Source organism: Salmo trutta, chromosome 24 (assembly GCF_901001165.1).
Source record: "Salmo trutta chromosome 24, fSalTru1.1, whole genome shotgun sequence".
Classification (NCBI taxonomy): Eukaryota; Metazoa; Chordata; class Actinopteri; order Salmoniformes; family Salmonidae; genus Salmo; species Salmo trutta.
In genome coordinates, this window is record NC_042980.1 from 34,882,223 (window position 1) to 34,907,489 (window position 25,267).

Consider the following 25,267-nt stretch of genomic DNA (forward strand, 5'->3'; position numbering starts at 1 on the left):
GCCTGTTGACTGACTGACTGACTGACAACTGGCTGACTGATAACTAACTGATGACTGATGACTGACTGATGACTGAAAACTGATTGACTGATAACTGATGACTGACTGATATCTGACTGATGACCGACTGACTGACTGATGACTGACTGAGTGGCTGATAACAGACATACTGATAACTGACTGACGACTGATAACTGACTGACTGATGACTGATAACTGACCGACAACTGACAAACTGAAAGACTGACTGATGGCTGACTGATAACTGACTGACTGATGACTGACTGATGACTGACTGATGACTGACTGATGACTAACTGACTGACAACTGACTGACTGAACACTGACTGTCTGATGACTGTCTGACTGACTGATGACTTACTGATGACTTACTGATAACTGACTGATATCTGATTGACTGATGACTGACTGATGACAGATGACTGATAACTGACTGACTGACAACTGATAACTGACTGACTGATGACTGACCGATGACTGATAACTGACCGACAACTGACAACCTGACTGACTGACTGACTGACTGATGGCTGACTGACTGACTGACTGACTGATGACTGCCTGACTGATGACTGCCTGCTGACTGAGTGACTGACTGACAACTGGCTGACTGATAACTAACTGATGACTGATGACTGACTGATAACTGACTGACTGATGACTGACTGACAACTGACTGATAACTGACTGACAGAGGACTAATGCCTGAATGACTGACTGATCAATGACTGACTGATGACTGACTGATAACGGACTCACTGATAACTGACTGACGGATGTCTGACTGACTGACTGATAAGTGACTGACTGATAGCTGACTGACCGATGACTGACTGACTGATGACTGACTGACTGACTGATGACTGACTGACTGCCTGACTGATGACTGCCTGCTGACTGACTGACTGACTGACAACTGGCTGACTGATAACTAACTGATGACTGATGACTGACTGATGACTGAAAACTGATTGACTGATAACTGATGACTGACTGATATCTGACTGATGACCGCCTGACTGACTGACTGATGACTGACTGAGTGGCTGATAACAGACATACTGATAACTGACTGACGACTGATTACTGACTGACTGACAACTGATAACTGACTGACTGATGACTGACCGATGACTGATAACTGACCGACAACTGACAAACTGACTGACTGACTGATGGCTGACTGATAACTGACCGACTGATGACTGACTGATGACTGACTGATGACTAACTGACTGACAACTGACAAACTGACTGACTGACTGATGGCTGACTGATAACTGACTGATAACTGACTGACTGATGACTGACTGATGACTAACTGACTGACAACTGACTGACTGACTGATAACTGACTGACTGATGACCAATGACTGATTGATTGCCTGAACACTGACTGTCTGATGACTGACTGTCTGACTGACTGACTGATGACTTACTGATAACTGATGACTTACTGATAACTGACTGATATCTGATTGACTGATGACTGACTGATGACAGATGACTGATAACTGACTGACTGACAACTGATAACTGACTGACTGATGACTGACCGATGACTGATAACTGACCGACAACTGACAACCTGACTGACTGACTGATGGCTGACTGACTGATGACTGACTGACTGATGACTGACTGATGACTGACTGATGACTAACTGACTGACAACTGACTGACTGATAACTGATGACTGATGACTAATGACTGATTGATTGCCTGAACACTGACTGTCTGATGACTGACTGTCTGACTGTCTGATAACTGATGACTGACTGATAACTGACTGATATCTGATTGACTGATGACTGATGACTGACTGATGACAGATGACTGACTGATGACTGACTAACTGACTGACAGATGACTGACTGACTGATAACTGACTGAAGACTGCCTGATGACTGATAACTGACTGACTGATGACTAATGACTGACTGATCACTGACTGCCTGATGACTGCCTGCCTGTTAAGTGACTGACTAATGACTGACTGACCACTGGCTGACTGATATCTGACTGACTCCTCAAGGGCACGCAGAGTACAAGCCACACACAGGGGATTATACTGGAGTGCAGGAAGCTGTAGTGTGTGTGTGTGTGCGTGTGTGTGTGTGTGTGTGTGTGTGTGTGTGTGTGTGTGTGTGTGTGTGTGTGTGTGTGTGTGTGTGTGTGTGTGTGTGTGTGTGTGTGTGTGAGTATGCGTGTGCATGTGCATGCATTTACAAGTGCAGGTTTATTGGAAAAATACACTGTTTACGAGTTTTTCCAATAGCGCTTCATTTCAGATAATATTGTTTATCTGTTATTTTCTACTTCGGCTGTCTATCCTTCCTGTCTATCTTTGTTGTTACTACATCCACATGGGTTCACATACTAGGCGTTTGTGGTTTATAAGTGTGTAATATATAAACTAATATTGCTCTCTCTTTCTATGTTGCAGTGCTGTGTCTGCTGAAGGAGGGAGCTGACCCCAACACTCCTATCTCCTCGGGAGGTTCTCTTCTACACCTGGTAAGAACACACACACACGGCCAACTCCAGACATAAGCAACAGAAGCCTCCTCAGTCGGGGTCTCAACTTACTATTAACAGTTTGAATAGTAGAATACAACAGATGCCATTTAGAACTGTGGTTGTGCATCAGCAGTTTATCTCTTGTTATGTAACTAATTTGCTGACAATTAGCCCTGTACATTTTTGATCGTAAGTTAGTCTAGCCAACTATCTAACTTTTTTGTTTTTGTAATCATGGCCAAAGACTGACCGGACACGCAGGGCACATTCCCAGGGGCCCTGACGTCCAGGGTCCCCCATTGATTTTGTTAGCCACTCTCACTCAGATATCATATTAACTTGGCATACATCATGGAAAAATGTGTTGAATTGTAGGAAATTAGCTTTAAATGGGAATAATTAAGAATTCAGACAATGTGTCTTTGTTCCTAAATCCCTCTGACTTGTTGTTGGACTGTCTGTCAACGTGCGCACATCTCTCACTCAGGGACCTAGATCTCGTTCTAGCTCTCGTTCTACCTCGCTCTCCCTGAGTGAGAGAGGTTTGCACGTTGACAGACAGTCCAACAACAGAGTCAGAGATTAAATGTGATGTTTTTCCCCTTTAAAACGGCAAAATGTTCTCTCCACCCCATGGCGAAATTGGTAGAATTGCAGAAAAGGGGGGTGGGGGCACTAAAATGTATCGCTGTGAGGAGGAGGGCTCCCCAACCAAATCTCGCTTAGGGCACCGAAAAGGCTAAAGCCGGGCCCTGCACACACACACGCACACACACACACACACACACAAACACATCCACCTATTGTTTTTCACTATTTAGATTGTTCCCATACTGTACACATTATGATAATAAAATATTCTAGCCACCATGGTGATATGAGTTTTGATTAAATGTACTGTATTATACATTTCATCCATGTATGCAAAGAAATATTGAATGTTCACTGGACGGTAGAACATTTAACTAACCATGCCTCAGCAGAAATGGTACTATAATTGAAAAACAATCAACAATTTCAATTTCTCCCTTTCTCTCTCTCTTCATCTGTCTCTCTCTCTCTCTCTATCCCATAGTGTGCTCGCCATGACAACGTGTTTGCTGCAGAGGTTTTGATTGAGCGAGGGCTTAACGTCAACCAGCAGGATGAGGACCTGTGGACAGCCCTGCACGTGGCATGTGTGTGTGACCACGCCGACATGGTGCTGCTGCTATTGCTGGTGAGAAACATGCGCGCACATACACACACACACACACACACACACACACACACACACACACACACACACACACACACACACACACACACACACACACACACACACACACACGTTAGCATCACAACATCATAATAATATTTTCCTATGGGGTCAGTCCAGAGGGATCAGGTCTGGTGTTCTGCAGTATTAGACTATCAGAGGGGTTTGGGTCAGGTCTGGTGTTCTGCAGTATTAGACTATCAGAGGGGTTTGGATCAGGTCTGGTGTTCTGCAGTATTAGACTATCAGAGGGGTTTGGGTCAGGTTTGGTGTTCTGCAGTATTAGACTATCAGAGGGGTTTGGATCAGGTCTGGTGTTCTGCAGTACTAGACTATCAGAGGGGTTTGGGTCAGGTCTGGTGTTCTGCAGTATTAGGTCCAGTGTGAGACAGGAGCAGCTATGGAGTAGGGGACAGGAGCATGCAAAAGTGGAGGGATGGAGGGTGGGCTATGTTTGGCTTGGTGTTAGGTCCTATTCTGGTTCTGCTGATTGGATCCGGTGTGGTAGGGTGGCAACATAACCTGTATGGTGGGGTGGGCATGAGTGACACTCAGAGAGGATGTTGCAGTAGTTGAAGAGCTGCCGGAAAGAGAGAAAGAGAGAGAGTTTGTCTGTGTATTCATCCCCTCTGCATCTCTTCCTCTTTCTTTCAGAGCAGGGTTTGATTTACTGAAAGCAGCGCTGCATGTAGGCAGCCCAGTCAGTGGGCCTGTGTGTGATATAGTTAGGCCAAACACTACTCCTGCCAAGGAGACCCCTGAAAATAGATACAGTATGCAGCGCTCTGCAGGAGGAGAGAGAGAGAAGGGCGGGGAAGAGGGAGAAAGAGGAAGAGTTTATTTTACCTCTCCACGGGAGGCAGTGACTAAATTTCTTCCGTTCACTTTCAACTGAGACCCACTTTCTAGTTAATGAGGTCACATCTACAGTACCTGTCAGCCAGAGGAGGGAGGGAGGGAGGGAGGGGAGAGAGAGACACACAGAGAGACACACAGAGAGAGAGATGGGGGTTGAATAATGGTGAGCCAAGTCAAAAAGAGAGCGAGAGACAGTCAGAGGGAGAGAAAGTTAGGGTGAGAGAGCGGTAAGGAGGGTGTGGGACAGATAGAGTTCAAGTTTAAACATGTTTTTAATGATTACACGCCTCTTCAGCTTCCCTCTGGTGAATTGTGAGGGAAGACTTATTCCATTTAAAGTAGTGTGTGTTTCTACTAATTTGTGTGTGCGACTGTGCGTGAGTAGATGTGTGTATATTTTGCGTGTGTGTGTGTGTATGTACATGTGTGTGTTCCTCAGAGTAAGATAACGTAAAGGCAGTAGCTGAGTAAAAATAGCAACCTTCTTAAAGATGCATTTGCTTTCTGTCCTTTCCTTCATTCTTCTCCAGCACAGAGTCTGTCAATGCACTCTGCTGTGATTTACATTTAGCACACGCTGTTATCCAGACTGACTTAAAAGAGCAATTAGGGTTAAATGCCTTGCTCAAGGGCACATCGACAGATTTTTCACGTAGTCGGCCCAGGGTTTTAAACCAACCTTTCAGTTACTGGCCCAACTCTCTTAACCCGAGGCTACCTGCCGCCCCGTGATCAGAAACAAGACTCCTATCAGGGAATTAACTGGGAGAATTTGGTGGCAATTCCTATGTAACTGCTAATAAACATACGCTGAGTGTACAAAACATTAAGAACACCTTCCAATATTGAGTTGCACCTTTTGCCCTTAAAACAGCCTCAATTCTACAGGGATGCTGGCCCATGTTGACTCTAATGCTTCCCACAGTTGTGTCAAGTTGGCTGGATGTCCTTTGGGTGGTGGACCATTCTTGACACACACAGGAAATTGAAAACCCAGCAGCGTTGCAGTTCTTGACACAAACCGCCTCGCCTGGCCTGCCACCTACTACCATGCCCTTTTTAAAGGCACTGAAATCTTTTGTCTTGTCTATTCACCCTCAGAATGGCACAGATACACAATCCATGTGAATTATAATGCATTATAAAAATGCTATAGAATAGATGTACTTGAAATACATTGTTTATACTAGGAAGTGTTACCTGGAATTTCTCAAAGAATGTGCTGGTTCTACAGTGGGGTAATGTAGCATTTTCAGAGTGATTTACTATAACAAAATGTTAGACAGGCTTGTCTTTGATTGTCTTTCCCTTTGTCTCATTCTCCATTCATTCCTCTCCTCCTCCTCTCCATCGCTGTCCTTGGGTTTCCATCTCTCCCTTTTTAATGGAGGACTGCATTTGTGCTGACAGAAATTCACAAAAGGAAGCGACACAGAGGAAGAAGAGCAGGATGCCTCGTCCGGACCTGAAGAAGGCAACTAGGAAAGCTGCCGTTACCGTCAATATTACTCGCCAACGTGCAATCATTGGACAATAAACTAGACGAGGTACGATCACGAATATCCTACCAACGGGACATCAAAACTGTAATATCCTATGTTTCACGGAATCGTGGCTGAATGATGACATGGATATTCAGCTAGCGGGATACACGCTGCACCGGCAAGGGGGGGGCTTACAAGAAATCCCGCTATCCCCTGCGACGAACCATCAAACAGGCAAAGCGTCAATACAGGGCTAAGATTGAATCATTCAACACCGGCTCCGACGCTCGCCGGATGTGGCAGGGCTATTACAGACTACAAAGGGAAGCACAGCCGCGAGCTGCCCAGTGACACGAGCCTACCAGACGAGCTAAATCACTTCTATGCTCGCTTCGAGGCAAGCAACACTGAGGCATGCATGAGAGCATTAGCTGTTCCGGACGACTGTGTGATCACGCTCTCCGTAGCCGACGTGAGTAAGAACTTTAAACAGGTCAACATTCACAAGGCTGCGGGGCCAGATGGATTACCAGGACGTGTGCTCCGGGCATGTGCTGACCAACTGGCAGGTGTCTTCACTGACATTTTCAACATGTCCCTGATTGAGTCTGGAATACCAACATGCTTCAAGCAGACCACCATAGTTCCTGTGCCCAAGAACACAAAGGCAACCTGCCTAAATGACTACAGACCCATAGCACTCACGGCCGTAGCCATGAAGTGCTTTGAAAGGCTGGTAATGGCTCACATCAACACCATTATCCCAGAAACCCTAGACCCACTCCAATTTGCATACCACCCAAACAGATCCACAGATGATGCAATCTGTATTGCACTCCACACTGCCCTTTCCCACCTGGACAAAAGGAACACCTATGTGAGAATGCTATTCATTGACTACAGCTCAGCTTTCAACACCATAGTACCCTCAAAGCTCATCACTAAGCTAAGGAACCTGGGACTAAACACCTCCCTCTGCAACTGGATCCTGGACTTCCTGACGGGCCGCCCCCAGGTGGTGAGGGTAGGTAGCAACACATCTGCCATGCTGATCCTCAACACTGGAGCTCCCCAGGGGTGCGTGCTCAATCCCCTCCTGTACTCCCTGTTCACCCACGACTGCATGGCCAGGCACAACTCCAACACCATCATTAAGTTTGCTGATGACACAACAGTGGTAGGCCTGATCACCGACAACGACGAGACAGCCTATAGGGAGGTCAGAGACCTCAACCTATCCCTCAACGTAACCAAGACTAAGGACATGATTGTGGGCTACAGGAAAAGGAGCACCGAGCACGTCCCCATTCTCATCGATGGGGCTGTAGTGGAGCAGGTTGAGAGCTTCAGATTCCTTGGTGTCCACATCAACAACAAATGAGAATGGTCCAAACACACCAAGACAGTCGTGAAGAGGGCACGACAAAGCCTATTCCCCCTGAGGAAAGTAAAAAGATTTGGCATGGGTCCTGAGATCCTCAAATGGTTCTACAGCTGCAACATCGAGAGCATCCTGACCGGTTACATCACTGCCTGTTACGGCAATTGCTCGGCCTCCGACCGCAAGGCACTTCAGAGGGTAGTGCGTACGGCCCAGTACATCACTGGGGCAAAGCTGCCTGCCATCCAGGACCTTTACACCAGGCGGTGTCAGAGGAAGGCCCTGAAAATTGTCAAAGACCCCAGCCACCCCAGTCATAGACTGTTCTCTCTAGTACCGCATGGCAAGCGGTACCGGAGTGCCAAGTCTAGGACAAAAAGGCTTCTCAACAGTTTTTACCCCCAAGCCATAAGACATTCCCAACCCTGTTCCCAATCCCATTCTAAACCCCCATTCCCAGCTCTGGGTACTGCTCTGTCTCCAAACATCTTTCTGCCAGGATTTATCCTCTCTGTGTGACTGGTGAAGCCTCAGCCAGAGGAGTGGAGGGGGTTTTAGTCATTGGTTATAAAACTATGATAGGAGCCTATAGGCAACAGTAGAGTAGTGTTGCTGCATGCTAAACCTATCTGCCTCATATTAAATGTATGAGTCGGTTTAAATTCATTATAATGAGGGAGTTATAGTGAGTTATTTCCTTCAATGTATTGGTCGTTCATTTACAGCTCTTTCATGTTGATTCCCCATGAGAATAATGATCCTCTATGATCAAATAGCCCTTAACCACAACGGCAACTATGAAGAAACGACATGATTGCTACTCTAGATGTAGGCCTAGACTGTAGAAACCATCTCCGTCTATGGCGTCACTATAGTTCCCTATTCAGAGCCTAGATTCCATCGTGGCATCGCTGGTCCGTTATCATATCAGATTTAATTTCACTGTGTCAATTAGTTTCTCCTGATTTGCATGGCTAACAAGGCCCATGCAGGCAGCAATGAGATAAGCGATTGCCGATTAGCGGCTAATTGGCAGGTTGTCCTCATTCTGTTGTAATGTCTCCCAGCAGAAATGGTGAGTTCTATTCCCTAGGCACCAAACGGAAAAACACGGGACGAAACTAGGAGATACTAATTGAACTTGTCCAATAAAAAATGGTTGTTTTAGTTTTCCATTGCACAACATTTTGAATTGTTTCAGTTGCGTGCCCTAACGATCCCTACCATGATCTCAGTTTTCTCTGTTATGCTTTGCATTCTGAAAAGTTGGAAGGCGGGGCCTGTCTCTGTCTCGTCTGTCTGGAGTGCTCCTCTGATGTGTCACGCTGAGTTGTTAATCGACCTCACTAACACACTTGTTCTGAAAGTTTTGAGTGAACCTTGAAGTTTGTGCTTACTGTTGTGCTGGGTTTTGATAGTACGGCTTACAGAAGTCATCTTAATATTACTGGCTTCCTTAACTCCTCATGGCTTAAGATGAGAGATTGTGATTAATTGGTTCTCCTGAGAACTTCTATTGTTATGAAACTTCCTTTTAGATTGGTTTAGAATCTTATAATTCCCTGTGAAACTATAGTAGAAGACTGACCCACTTTTGGCAATCCAATACTTTTGTCTTTAAATACCTAACGATATTACCCTTGTCTGAACTCTGGTAAAATAGTGGAACCTACAGTATCTTCTTCTGTCTTGGATTTGACTTCTTCCCTCAATCTGAAAACGATGATATAATTTGGCTCAGCGTAAGCTAGTTCTAGTTCATATAGGTGGTGATGGTGGATCACTCCTAGAGTGTGTAGGTAGTCCATTTTAATCTCATTCATTTAGGGACATGTAAGTGTTTTAGTTTCTCTCCAGGGAGCTAATGTCTCTAAAGCCATCCCAGGGATGTCAGTAGTTACCACAACCACAAAGTCATAAACACTGCCTATTTCTACAATTTATATTCTTAAAATGTGATTTTAAACCTAACCCTATCCTTAACCTTCACCTTACCCACACTTCAACTGTAATCCCTAACCAAAAAGATGAATCATTTTTACAATATAGCCAATTTTGACTTTGTGGCTGTGTGATCTAGTGGAAACCCCATCCCAGGGGACAATCCCACCAAGTCCTCTTTTTTGTTGTTGGTATGGATCCTAATGCGGTTGCCGTAGTAACACCTATTATGACACGGGCGTGTTGCGGCGTTAACCGATTCCTGTCGCCAGGTCAACGAACACTGATCCATCATAATGCTGCGGTGAGTGCGGAGCGTGTCAAGGTCAGAGGTCAGCTTGTTAACCCCTTGCTGCACGCTTGGCACCCGGGAGACAATAGGATGCTGTTTGTTTCTACGTGTCAGCAGTTACTATCTGCAGTCAGACAGATTATGCTCTATCTGGATTGATGGGATGGCAGACACCAAAGGCTCCCTGTACTGAGATATAGTAGTCATATCATGTTAAATCATTTACTTTAATACATTGTATCTAACATTGTTGTTATTACAAACAAGGATTACATTAGGATTAAGTTGAGGTGGTCAAACGCATACTATTCTTTGTATTATTTCATATTCGACTGGCGGCTGGTGCTTTATTTTCACATCTGTTGATGGTGTAGTTGTCTTTAACTGCATGATTGACTGCCAAGTTTGACATGATAGATATAAGCTAGGTAAAAAATATGATGAATCATACTGTAACCTGGGCAGCAGGTAGCCTAGTGGTTAGAGCGTTAGAGCGTTGGGCCAATAACCGAAAGGTTGCCCCCTGATTCAAACATGATCTGAATGTCAGCACAACTGGACAGTTTTATCTCTTGTCATATCCCCACAACGTTCCCACAACCTAATGAAACATTCTTGGAACTTTTAAAGAACAGAAAAAAATATTCTGGGAACATTATTGTAGCATCAGGTGAATGTTTTTTGCACCCTAACAGAAGTATTGCAGAACGATCCACACAACTGGACAGTTTTTGTTTTTTGGGAACATATATTTTGTGATATCACCACGATGTTCCCATCAGACTGTTCCCACAACCTAATGGAACATTATGGGAACCTTTCAAGAAAAATAACAACTGTGTTCTGGGAATGTTTTTGTAACATTGGGTGAATGTTTTTTGCACCCTAAAACAAACATTATAGAATCATCCGCACAACTGGACAGTTTTTGTGTTTTGGCAACATAACTTTTCTGATGTCCCCACAATGTTCTCACTAGACTCTTCCCACAATCTAATGAAAGATTCTGGGAACCTTTAAAACATCTTTTAAATGTGTTCTAGGAACGTTCTTACAACATTCTATAATCATCCTCACGACTGGACAGTTTTTGTGTTATAAGAACATTTGCGGCAACCTAACGAATGTTCTAGGAACTTTCACATAACTCATTTTGGTTTGCTGGGTACCCTACTGTAGTAGTCTGGCTGTAGTCACAGCAGGAGCTGAGAATGACTGGTCAGGGACACCTCCTCTCTCCTATTTACTCTACATGCATGCACACACTAGCACGCACGTGCACACACACACACACACACACACACACACACACACACACACACACACACACACACACACACACACACACACACACACACTGTCCCTCGCCACGCTCTGGTTTTCTGAAACCTGCAGAAAGGCTGTATGATTGGCACATTTGGGCTGGATGAAAAAAAAGTATGAAAACAGACAGCTAGGCGTGCTCTCGCTTTCTCTCTGTCCTTCTTTCTCTTTCTCTCTCACTCTCTCTCCCTCTCTCTCTCTTTCTTCCTCTCTCGCTTTCTCTCTCTCTGCTCTCTGTCTCAAAGCAATAAGCTCTTCCTCATGAATATACACAAAGCACCAGCTGATGTTGAATGTTAATTGTAACATTCATTAACCCCTAACTAACCCTGCTAATGAGTGACAACAGCTCCTGCTAGACCAGACCACAGAAATGGGTAGGCACTTTACCCTAAGAAACAAAGGGGAAAATTCCAAATGCAGACCTCTATATTTAATATTGGTACATAACAAATCATTCAGATTAACTTCATTAATTGTGTTTTAATTTGCTTGCCATTGACGGGTAGATTAATTTGAATCAAATTGTATTTGTCACATGCGCTGAATATAACAGGTGTAGACCTTACAGTGAAATGCTTACTTACAAGCCCTTAACCAACAATGCAGTTAAGAAAAATAAGTGTAAGAAAGTATTTACTAAAATAAACTGATGTAAAAAGAATAATAATAATAAAGAAGAAAAATAGAGAAATAACATATAATTAAGGAGCAACAATAAAATAACAGTAGCGAGTCTATATACAGGGGGTACTGGTACAGAGTCAATGTGCGGGGCACAGGTTAGCCGAGAAAATTAAGGAAATATGTACATGTAAGTAGAGCTAAAGTGACTATGCATGGATAATACACAGAGAGTAGCAGCAGTGTAAAAATGAGGGTGGGGGGGATGCAAATAGTCCGGGTAGCCATTTGATTAGCTGTTCTAGAGGCTTATGTCTTGGGGGTAGAAGCTGTTAAGAAGCCTTTTGGACCTAGACACATTTCAGTTGAAGGCATTCAGTTGTACAATTGAGGGCACTATGGTGTTGAACGTTGAGCTGTAGTTAGTGAATAGCATTCTCATCTAGGTGTTCCTTTTGGCCCAGGTGAGAAAGGGCAGTGTGGAGTGCAATAGCGACTGCATCATCTGTGGATCTGTTGGGGAGGTATGCAAGTTATAGTCAGTCTAGGGTTTCTGGGATAATGGTATTAATGTGAGCCATGACCAGCCTTTCAAAGCACTTCATGGCTACAGACGTGAATGCTACGGGTTGGTAGTCATTTAGGCAGGTTACCTTAGTGTTCTTGGGCACAGGGACTATGGTGGTCTGCTTGAAACATGTTGGTATTACAGACTCGGACAGGGAGAGGTTGAAAATGTAATTGAAGAAACTTGCCAGTTGGTCAGCACATGCTTGGAGTACACGTCCTGGTAATCCATCTGGCCCTGCGGCCTTGTGAATGTTGACCTGTATAAAGGTCTTACTCACATCGGCTACGGAGAGCGTGATCACACAGTCGTCCGGAACAGATGATGCTCTCATACATGCTTCTGTGTTGCTTGCCTCAAAGCGAGCATCGAAGTTATTTAGCTCGTCTGGTAGGCTTGTGTGACTGGGCAGCTCGCGACTGTGCTTCCCTTTGTAGTCCATAATAGTTTGCAAGCCCTGCCACATCCGACAAGCGTTGGAGCCGGTGTAGTACGATTCAATCTCAGTCCTGTATTGACGCTTTGCCTGGTTGATCCATTAGATGCATTAGCTCTGATATTTCCCCAGTGTTTAGAGATTTGATGTGATGAATTGCAGGATGTTTAAGTTCCAGGTCTTTGTGGTTTGCATTTAATGGTCCAGGGCTCTGCGATATAAGGGTTTGGACTGCAGATTTTGGGGTTTTGGGTTCATCATGTATTCCTCTTCCTCCATTCTCTATATTAGGTAAAACCGTCTCCAACCCCCCCTAAACACACACTCCACTTCTCTCTGTCTGCCTGAGGACTAGCCCATTAATCTCGTGTTCTGTCCTAACATGGTCGTTAGAATTCTATTAGCGGTAAATATTCAATAAGGAGCCTCACTTAAAGACCCCTGTCCCTCTTATCTGCCGCAGCCCAGCCACAATCGTTACACTGCAACATGTTTTATTGTTTAGGAAAACAACAAACAGCAATATATGGGGAAGGACTGACAATGGCGACTTGAAAGGAAATGTGTTAGCTTAAAGTGGAACTGACAGTGCTTTAACTACTTAGCAAATATGAAACAAACAGACAATCATAATATCAGTAATAAAAATATCAAATTCCAAGTTTATGCTACAAAACCAACTTCATAAGAGGTTTTAAAAATAGGTTCCACTTGACTAACAATTCCATGACGTACAGGCATTATTGGCAGACTAGATGGATGCACTTCAAAGCATGATTAGCTAATATAATTCACCAATACATTTCTTGGTAGTCAAAAGAATATTGTTATCAGGATGTAAATCACAGACTGGTACATTGTTTGCTGCCTCCTCCCATTCAGGATGCCCTCTTTCAGGTTCAATGCTTCCATTTTTTTTGACAAAAACAGATGAATGTAACTATGGCTGGGAATGTCAATACAATCAAACTAGCAAGGGCAATTGAGCACAAGTCATAATGTGGCTAATAGGCTAGCCTATCTATTCATATACCTCTTTATTAAGCAAGCCAAAAACCTGGACCCTAATGTTAGCTAGCTACTGTAGCTTCTGAGAGGATGTCATGTCATTGGAGGAGTAGGTGAGTGATCAACTTTTCCTCCCCTCATCCTTTTTTGGTGGTACAGCTAGATGCAGTTGTTAAAAAAACTATCTTTGCTAGCTAGCTATGCTGAACTTGAACAACTGTTATCCCGTTAGCATATCTCTTGCGTTCATAAATTCACTCTGGCTACCTACTCCGATTACTCTCATCTGAGTGTGACAGAGCACAGAATAATTGATGAATTTACAAACGTGCAACACCCGCTTAATATGACCTGTGTCAGTAAGTGTAGGGGGGAAGTAAGAGTCATGATCAAATGTAAACAGCCTAACCAGCTCTGCTAAGGCGAGTGAAATGGTTAGAGTGAGATGTTCTCCCATTTGTGTCTGGAAGTAGCAAGCCAACTTTAACCAGTTAACTTGTGTACTTGACTGCCGCTGAGGAACACTCGGATCAACCCTACTCCTCGGCCAGAGCATCCAGGGTCAATCGTGCAGTATGTGTTAGGAGAGCGAAACTCTCTGAATTTACGAACCGATGATCTCACAACGCTCTGAATTTACGAACGACCCAGAGCGCACTCTGACACACTGGCGGCAGTTTATGAACTAGTTATCAATTAAATGTATTTGCCGTTGATCATATGGGCGGGCAGGCAGGCAAGTTCCCATTCACTTGTCAAAATGTGGGTTGGGACAAGCAAGCATTGACAGGCAAGCTGCAGAAGTACGAGCAGGCTACTATTCCCCATCGTTTATCAGTGCAATTTTGACGGCCAACTAGCTAAACAAGTTTGAGAGGGTTTATCTAATGTTCAGCTCATCTCGCTCTGACTAGCATTAGTTGTTGATCTTGTTGTTGTTGATCTGCATAACTGAGGGAGAGAGAGCCTACCTTTTCATGGTTGTTTGATCAATAGGACTGTAAAGTTCCCAAATGTAAGAGGACTCCCGTGGTATTTACATATTTTCAGAAATCCATTCAGGTGTATTTTGTGGCTTTTGGCGAATGTGTTCTAATGATCGACTGCCTGTAAACACATAGCTAGTCCAGTTCAAAGTGAATTATGCCCATGTGGTAAATGGCTTATTTGCATCAAGGTCTACTATAGCGCTGAATGGCTGTGGTGCACCGATCTGCATAGACTCCGGTCCTAGATGAGCCAGATGTTTTTATTAGGTTTTATGTACTGCAGTGTCTTTTAGTTGTCCAAACACACAGCCGCTTTCCCACTCTAAATTGCTAAATAATTTTCACAAATGCCTTACTATGCATCATTCCCAAACATTCTAAGAATTTATAAAAACGTGAAAATTACCAAATCTAAGTGTTTCCTTGTCAGCAAATGTAAAAAAAAGTGTCATATTCTTCCAGGGACTGTATATGAACAGATTTAAATAAGACTTCATGTTGCTAAAACGCTGTTAGTTCCACTTTAAGTAAGTTATAGAAAGGGAAAAGGGGATATTGACAGAGATAAAGAGAAAGGGAGAGAGAGAGAGAGAGAGAGAGACAGACAGACAGACAGACAGACAGACGACAGACAGAGAGAGAGAGACATGAGATGAGAGAGAGATGGCATGTGACAGAGAACAACCCATTAGAGAGGTGGCCACCCCCGCAGAGAAGCCAGCAGAACAGCCCACCTCAGCTCCCGACAAAAGTCTTGACATCACAGCAGAACAGTCCACACCAGACCCTGACCATAGCGTTGACATCACAGCAGAACAGTCCACACCAGACCCTGACCATATCATCGACATCACAGCAGAACAGACAAATGAAGAACCCCAAGCCCAGGGGATCTCACCCCCTCTGAGCACCCCCCCTGTCAGCCACCCTGATAGCCCTCCTGACAACCCCCCCACACCCACTGAGGACATACACAAGACACAGATTGTACTCCTTATATACAAGAAAATGTACTTTTTCCCAAACACAGTGTCTCAACTCTGGTGTCCAAACACCCAGCGTGCCCTAGACCTTCTGTCTGAGGACCAACTAGGGTCACCCAGCCACATAATACTGCACACAGCCACAAGGACCCAAGAGCACAGCAGGAAAGGGTGGCCACATTACTCAAGGGAGTGATTGAAAAAGCTTCCTCTGCTTTCCCCAACGCGCAAGTGGTTATCTCCACCCTGCTACCATGAAAAGACTTCCACCCTGCTACCATACAGCAGGTAAACGCAAGTATTTGCCGTGACTGTGTCTCAAAACCAAATGTTTACTTGGCCCACCACTTCACCCTGGACTTGAACAGCCTTTACGACCATGTCTACCTATACAAGGCAGCAGTGCCCACCTTCTCCCGGACCCTAAAGGACATCGCCCTCAAACGCAGCCCCAACACTTCACACAGGAGCAACAGATCAATAGACACCTCGCCCATACCAGCAAGACACTATCCCCCTGGACCTACACATAGATGACCCACGCCGGGAAGACCAACCTCAAGACCACAGCACCACCAGCCACATCCACACCCCCACCCCAACCAATCAACACCCCCCCCCCCCCATGTCAACCATGCCCACACCCCATTTAGGCCCCCTCAGATCAGACCTATACCCCTCCTGCCCAACCCATGCACCCCACCCCCGCAAAGAGGGCCTCAACATGGAAGTCACACAAACGCCCAGGCCGTGAGTAGGCAAACAGACCCAACCCTCAATATTACACTAGCCCAAGCCAATGGCATGTGCCAGATGCTCAGCAGGCTCTGATCACACTTACTGGTATTTGGCCAAACCACACGACCAACAACATTGGACACTTTATGAAACACAAAACCTTCACTATCTCATCCTGGAATATCCAAGGCCTGAGGTCATCTGCCTTTGGCCTAAAGAGCAGGAACCTGGACTTCACCAAATAAATCGGAAATAGAGACATTGTCATCCTACAAGAAACATGGTATAGAGGAGACGAAACCACTGTTGTCCTCTACCAGGTGTGAAACAGGGAAGGGACTCAGGGGGTATGCTAATTTAGTATAGAGCAGACCTAACTCACTCTATTAAATCAATCAAAACAGGAACATTTTACATTTGGCTAGAAATTCAAAAATAAATAATTTTAACAGAGAAAAATGTGCTCATGTGTGCTACCTATATCCCCCCACTAGAATCCCCATACTTTAATGAAGACAGCTTCTCCATCCTGGAGGGGGAAATCAATCATTTCCAGGCCCAGGAACATGTACTAGTCTGTGGAGACCTAAATGCCAGAAACAGACAAGAACCTGACACCCTCAGCACACAGGGGGACAAACACCTGCCTGCAGCTGACAGCATTCCCTCCCCCATATGCCCCCCAAGGCACAACTATAACAACATAACCAACAAAAATGGGTTACAACTCCTGCAGCTCTGTCGGACGATGGGTATGTACATAGTCATTGGTAGGCTTCGAGGGGAGCGTTCACTGACACCCCTATCAGATCACAGCAAAGTCACAGTCTACTTGAACAGAGCAATACTCAATCATGAGGCATCAAAACCAAAGGAAATGTATAATTTTAAGAAATGCTATAGATGGAAGGAATGTAGGGTGGAAACCCACGAAAAAACAATTAGCCAACAATTAGGGAACAACAAACTTCATGGACAAAACGTTCCACTGTAATAGTGAAGGTGTAAACTTAGCAGTATATTAGACCTTTCAGCTTCCTTATCAAATTAAACAAATTTGAACAGAAACCGAAGAAAATTAACAGCAATGACAAATGGTTTGATGAAGAATGCAAAAACCTAAGAAAGAAATTGAGAAACCTATCCAACCAAAAACAAAGAGACCTAGAAAACCTGAGTCTACGCCTTCACCATGCTGAATCACTAGAACAATACAGAAATACACTATGGAAAAAGAAGGAACAGCACGTCAGAAATCAACTCAATGTAGACTCTAACCACTTCTGGGAAAATTGGAAAACACTAAACCAACAACAACACGAAGAGCTTTCTTTCCAAACTGGAGATGTATGGGTAAACCACTTCTCCAATCTTTTTGGCCCTAGAACAAAGAAAAACAAAAAAAGAAATACATGATCAAATACAAATCTTAGAATCAACTATTACAGACGACCAGAACCTTCTGGATTCTCCAATTACATTGAATGAACTACAGGACAAAATACAAACCCTCCAACCCAAAAAGGCCTGTGGTGTTGATGGTATCCTCAATGAAATGATCAAATATACAGACAACAAATTCCAATTGGCTATTCTTAAACTCTTTAACAGCATCTTTAGCTCTGGCATCTTCCCCAATTTTTGGAACCAAGGACTGTTCACCTCAAATCAACAAAAGTGGTGACAAATTTGACCCCAATAACTACCGTGGGATTTCTGTCAACAGCAACCTTGGGAAAATCCTCTGCATTATCATTAACAGCAGACTTGTACATTTCCTCAGTGAAAACAATGTACTGAGCAAATGTCAAATTGTCTTTTTACCTAATTACCGTATGACAGACGGTAATTTACCCTGCACGCCCTAATTGACAAACTAATCAAAACAAAGGCAAAGTCTTCTCATGCTTTGTTGATTTAAAAAAAGCATTTGACTCAATTTGGCATGAGGGTCTGCTATACAAATTGATGGAAAGTAAAAAAAAAAAATACAACATAAAATCCATGGACACAAACAACAACTGTGCAGTTAAAACCACACACACTTCTTTCCACAGGGCGATGGGGTGAGACAGGGATGCAGCTTAAGCCCCACCTTCTTCAACATATATATCAACAAATTGGTGAGGTCACTAGAACAGTCTGCAGCACATGGCCTCAACCTACTTTTATCTGAAGTCAAATGTCTACTGTTTACTGATGATCTGGTGCTTCTGTCACCAACCAAGGAGGGCCTACAGCAGCACCTAGATCTTCTGCACAGATTCTGCCAGACCTGGGTCCTGACTGTAAATCTCAGTATGATAAAAAATAATGGTGTTCCAAAAAAGGTCCAGTCGTCAGGATCAAAAATACAAATTTAATCTAGACAACGTTGCCCTAGAGCACACAAAACAACTATTCCTAACTTGGCCTAAACATCAGCTCCACAGCGACAAGTCAAGAGCCTTCTTGTCACGTCCTGACCAGCAGAGGGCGTAATTGTGTTAGTTTTGGTCAGGATGTGGCAGGGTTTTTGTGTGTGTTAAGTGTTGTGTTGGTGATTGGACTCCCAATTGAAGGCAGGTGTGTTGAGTTGCCTTTGATTGGGAGTCCTATATAGTAGTGTGTGTTTTTCTTTGGGGTTGTGGGTAATTGTTTCTTGTTTAGTGTGGTTGCACCTGACAGGACTGTTGGCTGTCAGTTTCCTTGTTTTTGTTTTTGTATAGTGTTCTTTCTAATTAAATTGAAGGATGAATACTAACTCTGCTGCATTTTGGTCAATTTCTGAAGACAGCTGTGACACTTCTATGCTATCAAAAGGAACACAAAATTTGACATACCAATTAGGATCTGGCTAAAAATACTTGAATCAGTTATAGAACCCATTGCCATTTATGGTTGTAAGGTCTTGGGTCCGCTCACCAACCAAAAATTCACAAAATGGGACAAACACCAAATTGAGACTCTGCATGCAGAAATCTGCAAAAATATCCTCAGTGTTTAATGTAAAACACCAAATAATGCATGCAGAGCAGAATTAGGCTGATACCCACTAATTATCAAAAACCAGAAATGAGCCTTTAAATTCTACAACCACCTAAAAGGAAGCGATTCCCAAACCTTCCTAAACAAAGCCGTCACCTACAGAGAGATGAACATGGAGAAGATCAAGCTGGTCCTGGGGCTCTGTTCACAAATACAAACAGACCCCACAGAGCCCCGGGACAGCAACACAATAAGACCCAACCAAATCATGAGAAAACAAAAAGATTATTATTAACACATTGGAAATAATTAATTCCAAAAGACAGCAATCCAGAAGGCTATTTGGTCCTAAACAGAAAGTACACAGTGGCAGAATACCTGAGCACTGTGACTGACCCAAAGTCAAGGAAAGCTTTGACTATGTACAGACTCATTGAGCATAGCCTTGCTATTGAGAAAGGCCGCCGTAGGCAGACCTGGCTCTCAAGTGAAGACAGACTATGTGCACGCTGTCCTTAAAATGAGGTGGAAACTGAGCTGCACGTCCTAACCTCCTGCCAAATGTATGACCATATTAGAGACACATATTTACTTTAGATTACACAGACCCACAAAGAATTCGAAAACAAACCCAATTTGGATAAACTCTCATATCTACTGGGTGAAATACCACAGTGTGCCATCACAACAGCAAGATTTGTGACCTGTTGCCACAAGAAAAGGGCAACCAGTGAAAAACAAAAAGCATTGTAAATACAACCCTTATTTATGTTTATTTATTTTCAATGTTGTTCTTTAACTATTTGCACATCGTTACAACAGTGTATATACATAATATGACGTTTGAAATGCCTTTATTATTTTGGAACTTTTGTGAGTGTAGTGTTTACTGTTAATTTTTATTGTTATTTCACTTTTGTTTATTGTCTATTTCACTTGCTTTGGTTATGTTAACATATGTTTCCCATGCCAATAAAGCCCTTGAAGAAAAACATTGAATTGAGGGAACAGTAAAAGGCAGAGTTGTGCACACATCCCTGCCCTGGGGCCCCCACAGTCCCATATTTAATGTGTTGTTTAATTACCTCCACTGAGTGTTTATGTCCTTGTGGTTCTCCTCAGGTACACACTGCTGGGAGGTCCTGATAATTGGGCGTACTTTATCATCAATCTCCCTCTTATGAATGACCTGTGAAACCACTCAACTTATTTGTGTCTCTCTCTTCTGCTTTCTCTCCCTCTTCGTTTTATGGTGGGTTCCGAACGTTCCATGTGTTTTGGAAGGCTGGGGTGAATGTTTTACTGCAGGATGTGAACGGGAACATTCCACTGGACTACGCCACCGAGGGAACTGAGACCAGCTACATCATCCGAAAACACCTGGAGGAAAACGGTAACACAACACTCCTCACAGGATTTACTATTGTGTTGTGTTGTGTAGTCTTATGTTGTTGTGTTTTGTTGTTGTGTTGTGTTGCTGTGTTGTAGTGTTGTGTTGTGTTGTGTGTTGTTGTGCAGTGTTGTGTTGTTGTGTAGTGTAGTGTTGTGATCTTTTATAGTGTTGTTGTGTTGCAGTGTTGGTGTGTAGTGTTGTTGTGTAGTTTAGTGTTGTGTTGTTGTGTAGTGTTGTACTGTTGTGTAGTGTTCTGTTGTGTTGAGTACTGTTGTGTAGTGTTGTGTACTGTTCTGTTATGTATTGTTGGGTTGTTGTGGTGTAGCCCTATTGTTTATTTTGCATAAATGTTCATATAAATCAAATCAAATCAAATGTTATTGATCACATACACATGCGGGTGTAGCGAAATGCTTGTCTTCCTAGCTCCAACAGTGCAGTAGTATCTAACAATTCACAACAACACACACAAATCTAAAGGTAAAAGAATGGAATTAAGAAATACATAAATATTAGGATGAGCATTATCGAAGTGGTATTGACTAAAATACAGCAGAATACAGTATGTACAGTCATGGCCAAACGTTTTGAGAATTGCACAAATATTAATTTTCACAAAGTCTGCTGCCTCAGTTTGTATGATGGCAATTTGCATATACTCCAAAATGTTATGAGGAGTGATCAGATGAATTGCAATTATTTGCAAAATCCCTCTTTGCCATGCAAATTAACTGAATCCCCAAAAAACATTTCCACTGTATTTAAGCCCTGCCACAAAAGGACCAGCTGACATCATGTCAGTGATTCTCTCGTTAACACAGGTGTGAGTGTTGACGAGGACAAGGCTGGAGATCACTCTGTCATGCTGAATGAGTTCGAATAACAGACTGAAAGCTTCAAAAGGAGGGTGGTGCTTGGAATCATTGTTCTTCCTCTGTCAACCATGGTTACTTGCAAGGAAACACTTGCCGTCATCATTGCTTTGCACAAAAAGGGCTTCACAGGCAAGGATATTGCTGCCAGTAAGATTGCATCCATTTATCGGATCATCAAGAACTTCAAGGAGAGCAGTTCAGTTGTTGTGAAGAAGGCTTCAGGGCGCCCAAGAAAGTCCAGCAAGCGCCAGGAGCGTCTCCTAAAGTTGATTCAGCTGCGGGATCGGGGCACCACCAGTACAGAGCTTGCTCAGGAATGGCAGCAGGCAGGTGTGAGTGCATATGCTCGCACAGTGAGGCGAAGACTTTTGGAGGATGGCCTGGTGTCAAGAAGGGCAGCAAAGAAGCCACTTCTCTCCAGGAAAGACATCAGGGACAGACTGATATTCTGCAAAAGTTATAGGGGACTCTGATGAATTCCCTTTCCGATTGTTTGGGGCATCCGGAAAAAAGCTTGTCCGGAGAAGACAAGGTGAGCACTACCATCAGTGCTGTGTCATGCCAACAGTAAAGCATCCTGAGACCATTCATGTGTGGGGTTGCTTCTCAGCCAAGGAGTGGGCTCACTCACAATTTTGCTTAAGAACACAGCCATGAATAAAGAATGGTACCAACACATCCTCCGAGAGTAACTTCTCCCAACCATCCAGGAACAGTTTGGTGACGAACAATGCCTTTTCCAGCATGATGGAGCACCTTGCCATAACTAAGTGGCTCGGGGAACAAAACATCGATATTTTGGGTCCATGGCCAGGAAATTTCCTATAAAATGTTTAAAACAGAAATGTCACATTTACATAAGTATTCAGAACGTTTACTCAATACTTTGTTGACATACCTTTGGCAGCGATTACAGCCTCGCTACAAGCTTGGCACACCTGTATTTGGGGAGTTTCTCCCATTCCTCTCTTCAGATCCGCTCATATTCTGTCAGGTTGAATGGGGAGCATTGCTGCACAGCTATTTTCAAGTCTCTCCAGAGATGTTCGATCTGGTTCAAGTCCGGGCTCTGTCTGGGCCACTCAAGGACATTCAGAGACTTGTCCCAAAGCCCGTCCTGCGTTGTCTTCACTGTGTGCTTAGGGTCGTTATCCTGTTGGAAGGTGAACCTTTGCCCATCTGAGGTCCTGAGAGCTCTGGAGCAGATTTTCATTAAGGATCTCTAATGTACTTTGATCTTTGCCTCGATCCTGACTAGTCTCCCAGTCCCTGCCGCTGAAAAACATCCCCACAGCATGATGCTGCCACCACCATGTTTCACTGTAGGGATGGTGCCAGGTTTCCTCCAGTCGTGACGCTTGGTATTCAGGCCAAAGAGGTTTTTGGTTTCATTTTGGTTTCATCAGCCCAGAGAATCTTGTTTCTCATGGTCTGAGTGACTTTTGGTGCCTTTAGGCAAACTCCAAGCTGGCTGTCATGTGTATTTTACTGAGGAGTGGCTTCCGTCTGGCCACTCTACCATAAAGGCCTGATTGCTGGAGTGCTGCAGAGATGGTTGTTCTTCTGGAAGGTTTTCCCATCTACACAGAGGAACTCTAGAGCTCTGTCAGAGTGACCATCAGGTTCCCTGACCAAGGCCATTCTCCCCTGATTGCTCAGTTTGGCCGGGCGGCCAGCTCTAGGAAGAGTCTTGGTGGCTCCAGATTTCTTCCATTTAAGAATGTTGGAGGCCACTGTGTTCTTGTGGACCTTCATTGTAAAAAGTTTTAAAATCCTGTTTTTTATTTTGTCATGGCGTATTCTCCATGATGATAATTGTTTTTTTAAATATACATTTTAGGATACGGTTGTAACGTAAAAAAAATATGTGGAAAAAGTCAAGGAGTCTGAGTGCTCTCCGAAGGCACTGTAGTGCAGCAGCCTCTAAGGTGCAGGGTTAAGTAACCTGGTGGTAGCCGGCTAGTGATTGCTTTTAGATGGTCTTGAGATAGAAGCTGTTTTTCAGTCTCTCGGTCCTAGCTTTGATGCACCTGTACTGAACTCGCCTTCTGGATGATTGCGGGGTGAACAGGCCGTGGCTCGGGTGGTTGAAGTCCTTGAGGATCTTTTTGGCCTTCCTGTGATATCGGGTGCTGTAGGTGTCCTGGAGGGCAGGCAGTATGCCCCAGTGACACGTTGGGCAGACCGCACCATCCTCTGGAGAGCCCTGCGGTTACGGGAAGTGCAGTTGCCATACCAGGTTGTGATACAGCCTGACAGGATGTTCTCAATTGTACATCTGTAAAAGTTTGTGAGGGTCTTAGGGGCCTAGACAAATTTCTTCTGCCTCCTGAGGTCGAAGAGTTTGTGTGGGTGGACCATTTCAGATCGTCAGTGATGTGTACACCGAGGAACTTGAAGCTTTTCACCTTCACCACTGTGGTCCATCAATGTGGATAGGGGCGTGCTCTCTCTGGTTTTTCCTGAAGTCCACGATCAGCTCCTTCATTTTGTCGACATTGAGGGAGAGGTTATTTTCCTGGCACCACTCCGCCAGGGCCCTCACCTCCCTCCTGTAGGCGGTCTCGTCATTGTTGATAATCAGGCTTACTACTGTTGTGTCATCTGCAAACTTGATGATTGTTGTGCTTGGCCATGCAGTCACTGGTAATCAGGGAGTACAGGAGGGGGCTGAGCACACACCCTTGTGGGGCCCCTGTGTTGAGGATCAGCGTAGTGGAGATGTTGTTTCCTATCTTCACCACCGGGGGGGGTCAGAAAGTCCAGGACCCAGTTGCACAGGGTGGGGTTCAGACCCAGGGCCCCGAGCTTAATGATGGGCTTGGAGGGTACTATGGTGATGAAGGCTGAGCTATAGTCAATGAACACTATTCTTATATAGGTATTCCTCTTGTCCAGATGGGATAGGGCAGTGTGCAGTGCAACGGCGATTGCATCATCTGTGGATCTATTGGGCGGTAGGCAAATTGAAGTGGGTCTAGGGTGTTATGTAAGGTGGAGGTGATATGATCCTTAACTAGCCTCTCAAACCACTTCATGATGACAGAAGTGAGTGCTACAGGGCGATAGTCATTTAGTTCAGTTACCTTTGCTTTCTTGGGTACAGGAACTATGGTTCCTGAATATGTCCGTAAACACTCCAGCCAGCATGGTCTGAGGTCACGGCTAGTGATACCGTGATACCGGCAGCTTTGCAAGGGTTAACACGCGTAAATATCTTACTCATGTCGGCCACAGAGGACAAGAGCCCACAGTTCTTAGGAGCGGAGAGCCATCTTTCCTCCAGTGAATAGTATTTGCCAAGTTTCCACCCCCACACAATGACTCTGGTGAAGACCTATTATTTCAGCAGTGAGACATTTTGTTGTCGTCCATATAACGTCTCTGTGTGTTAAGTTACTGCCTGCTGTAGTGCTCATTTGCATCTTATCATGGCAGTTAAAGAAAGAGACTGAATAGAAAAGGAACTGAAGAGGGAAAATTACTGGAATATAATGTTTAATTTCTCATTCATGAGATAATGTCTTAATTGTGTCCACATGCAATTATAACATGAGATGAGGAGACAGACTTAATCAGAAGGAACGTTCACATGGATGGTTGGCTGA

General features: G+C 44.1%; 1 protein-coding gene across 1 annotated transcript in view; it reads left to right on the forward strand.

The window, feature by feature from the left end:
- LOC115160538 (unconventional myosin-XVI-like) overlaps positions 1-25,267 on the forward strand; it is a 143,276-nt gene that overhangs the window by 31,168 nt on the left and 86,841 nt on the right. The window contains exons 3-5 of the mRNA XM_029710704.1: positions 2,468-2,538; positions 3,617-3,760; positions 20,676-20,784. Coding sequence (XP_029566564.1) covers positions 2,468-2,538; positions 3,617-3,760; positions 20,676-20,784 — 324 coding nt within the window. The remainder of the gene's footprint in view (positions 1-2,467; positions 2,539-3,616; positions 3,761-20,675; positions 20,785-25,267) is intronic.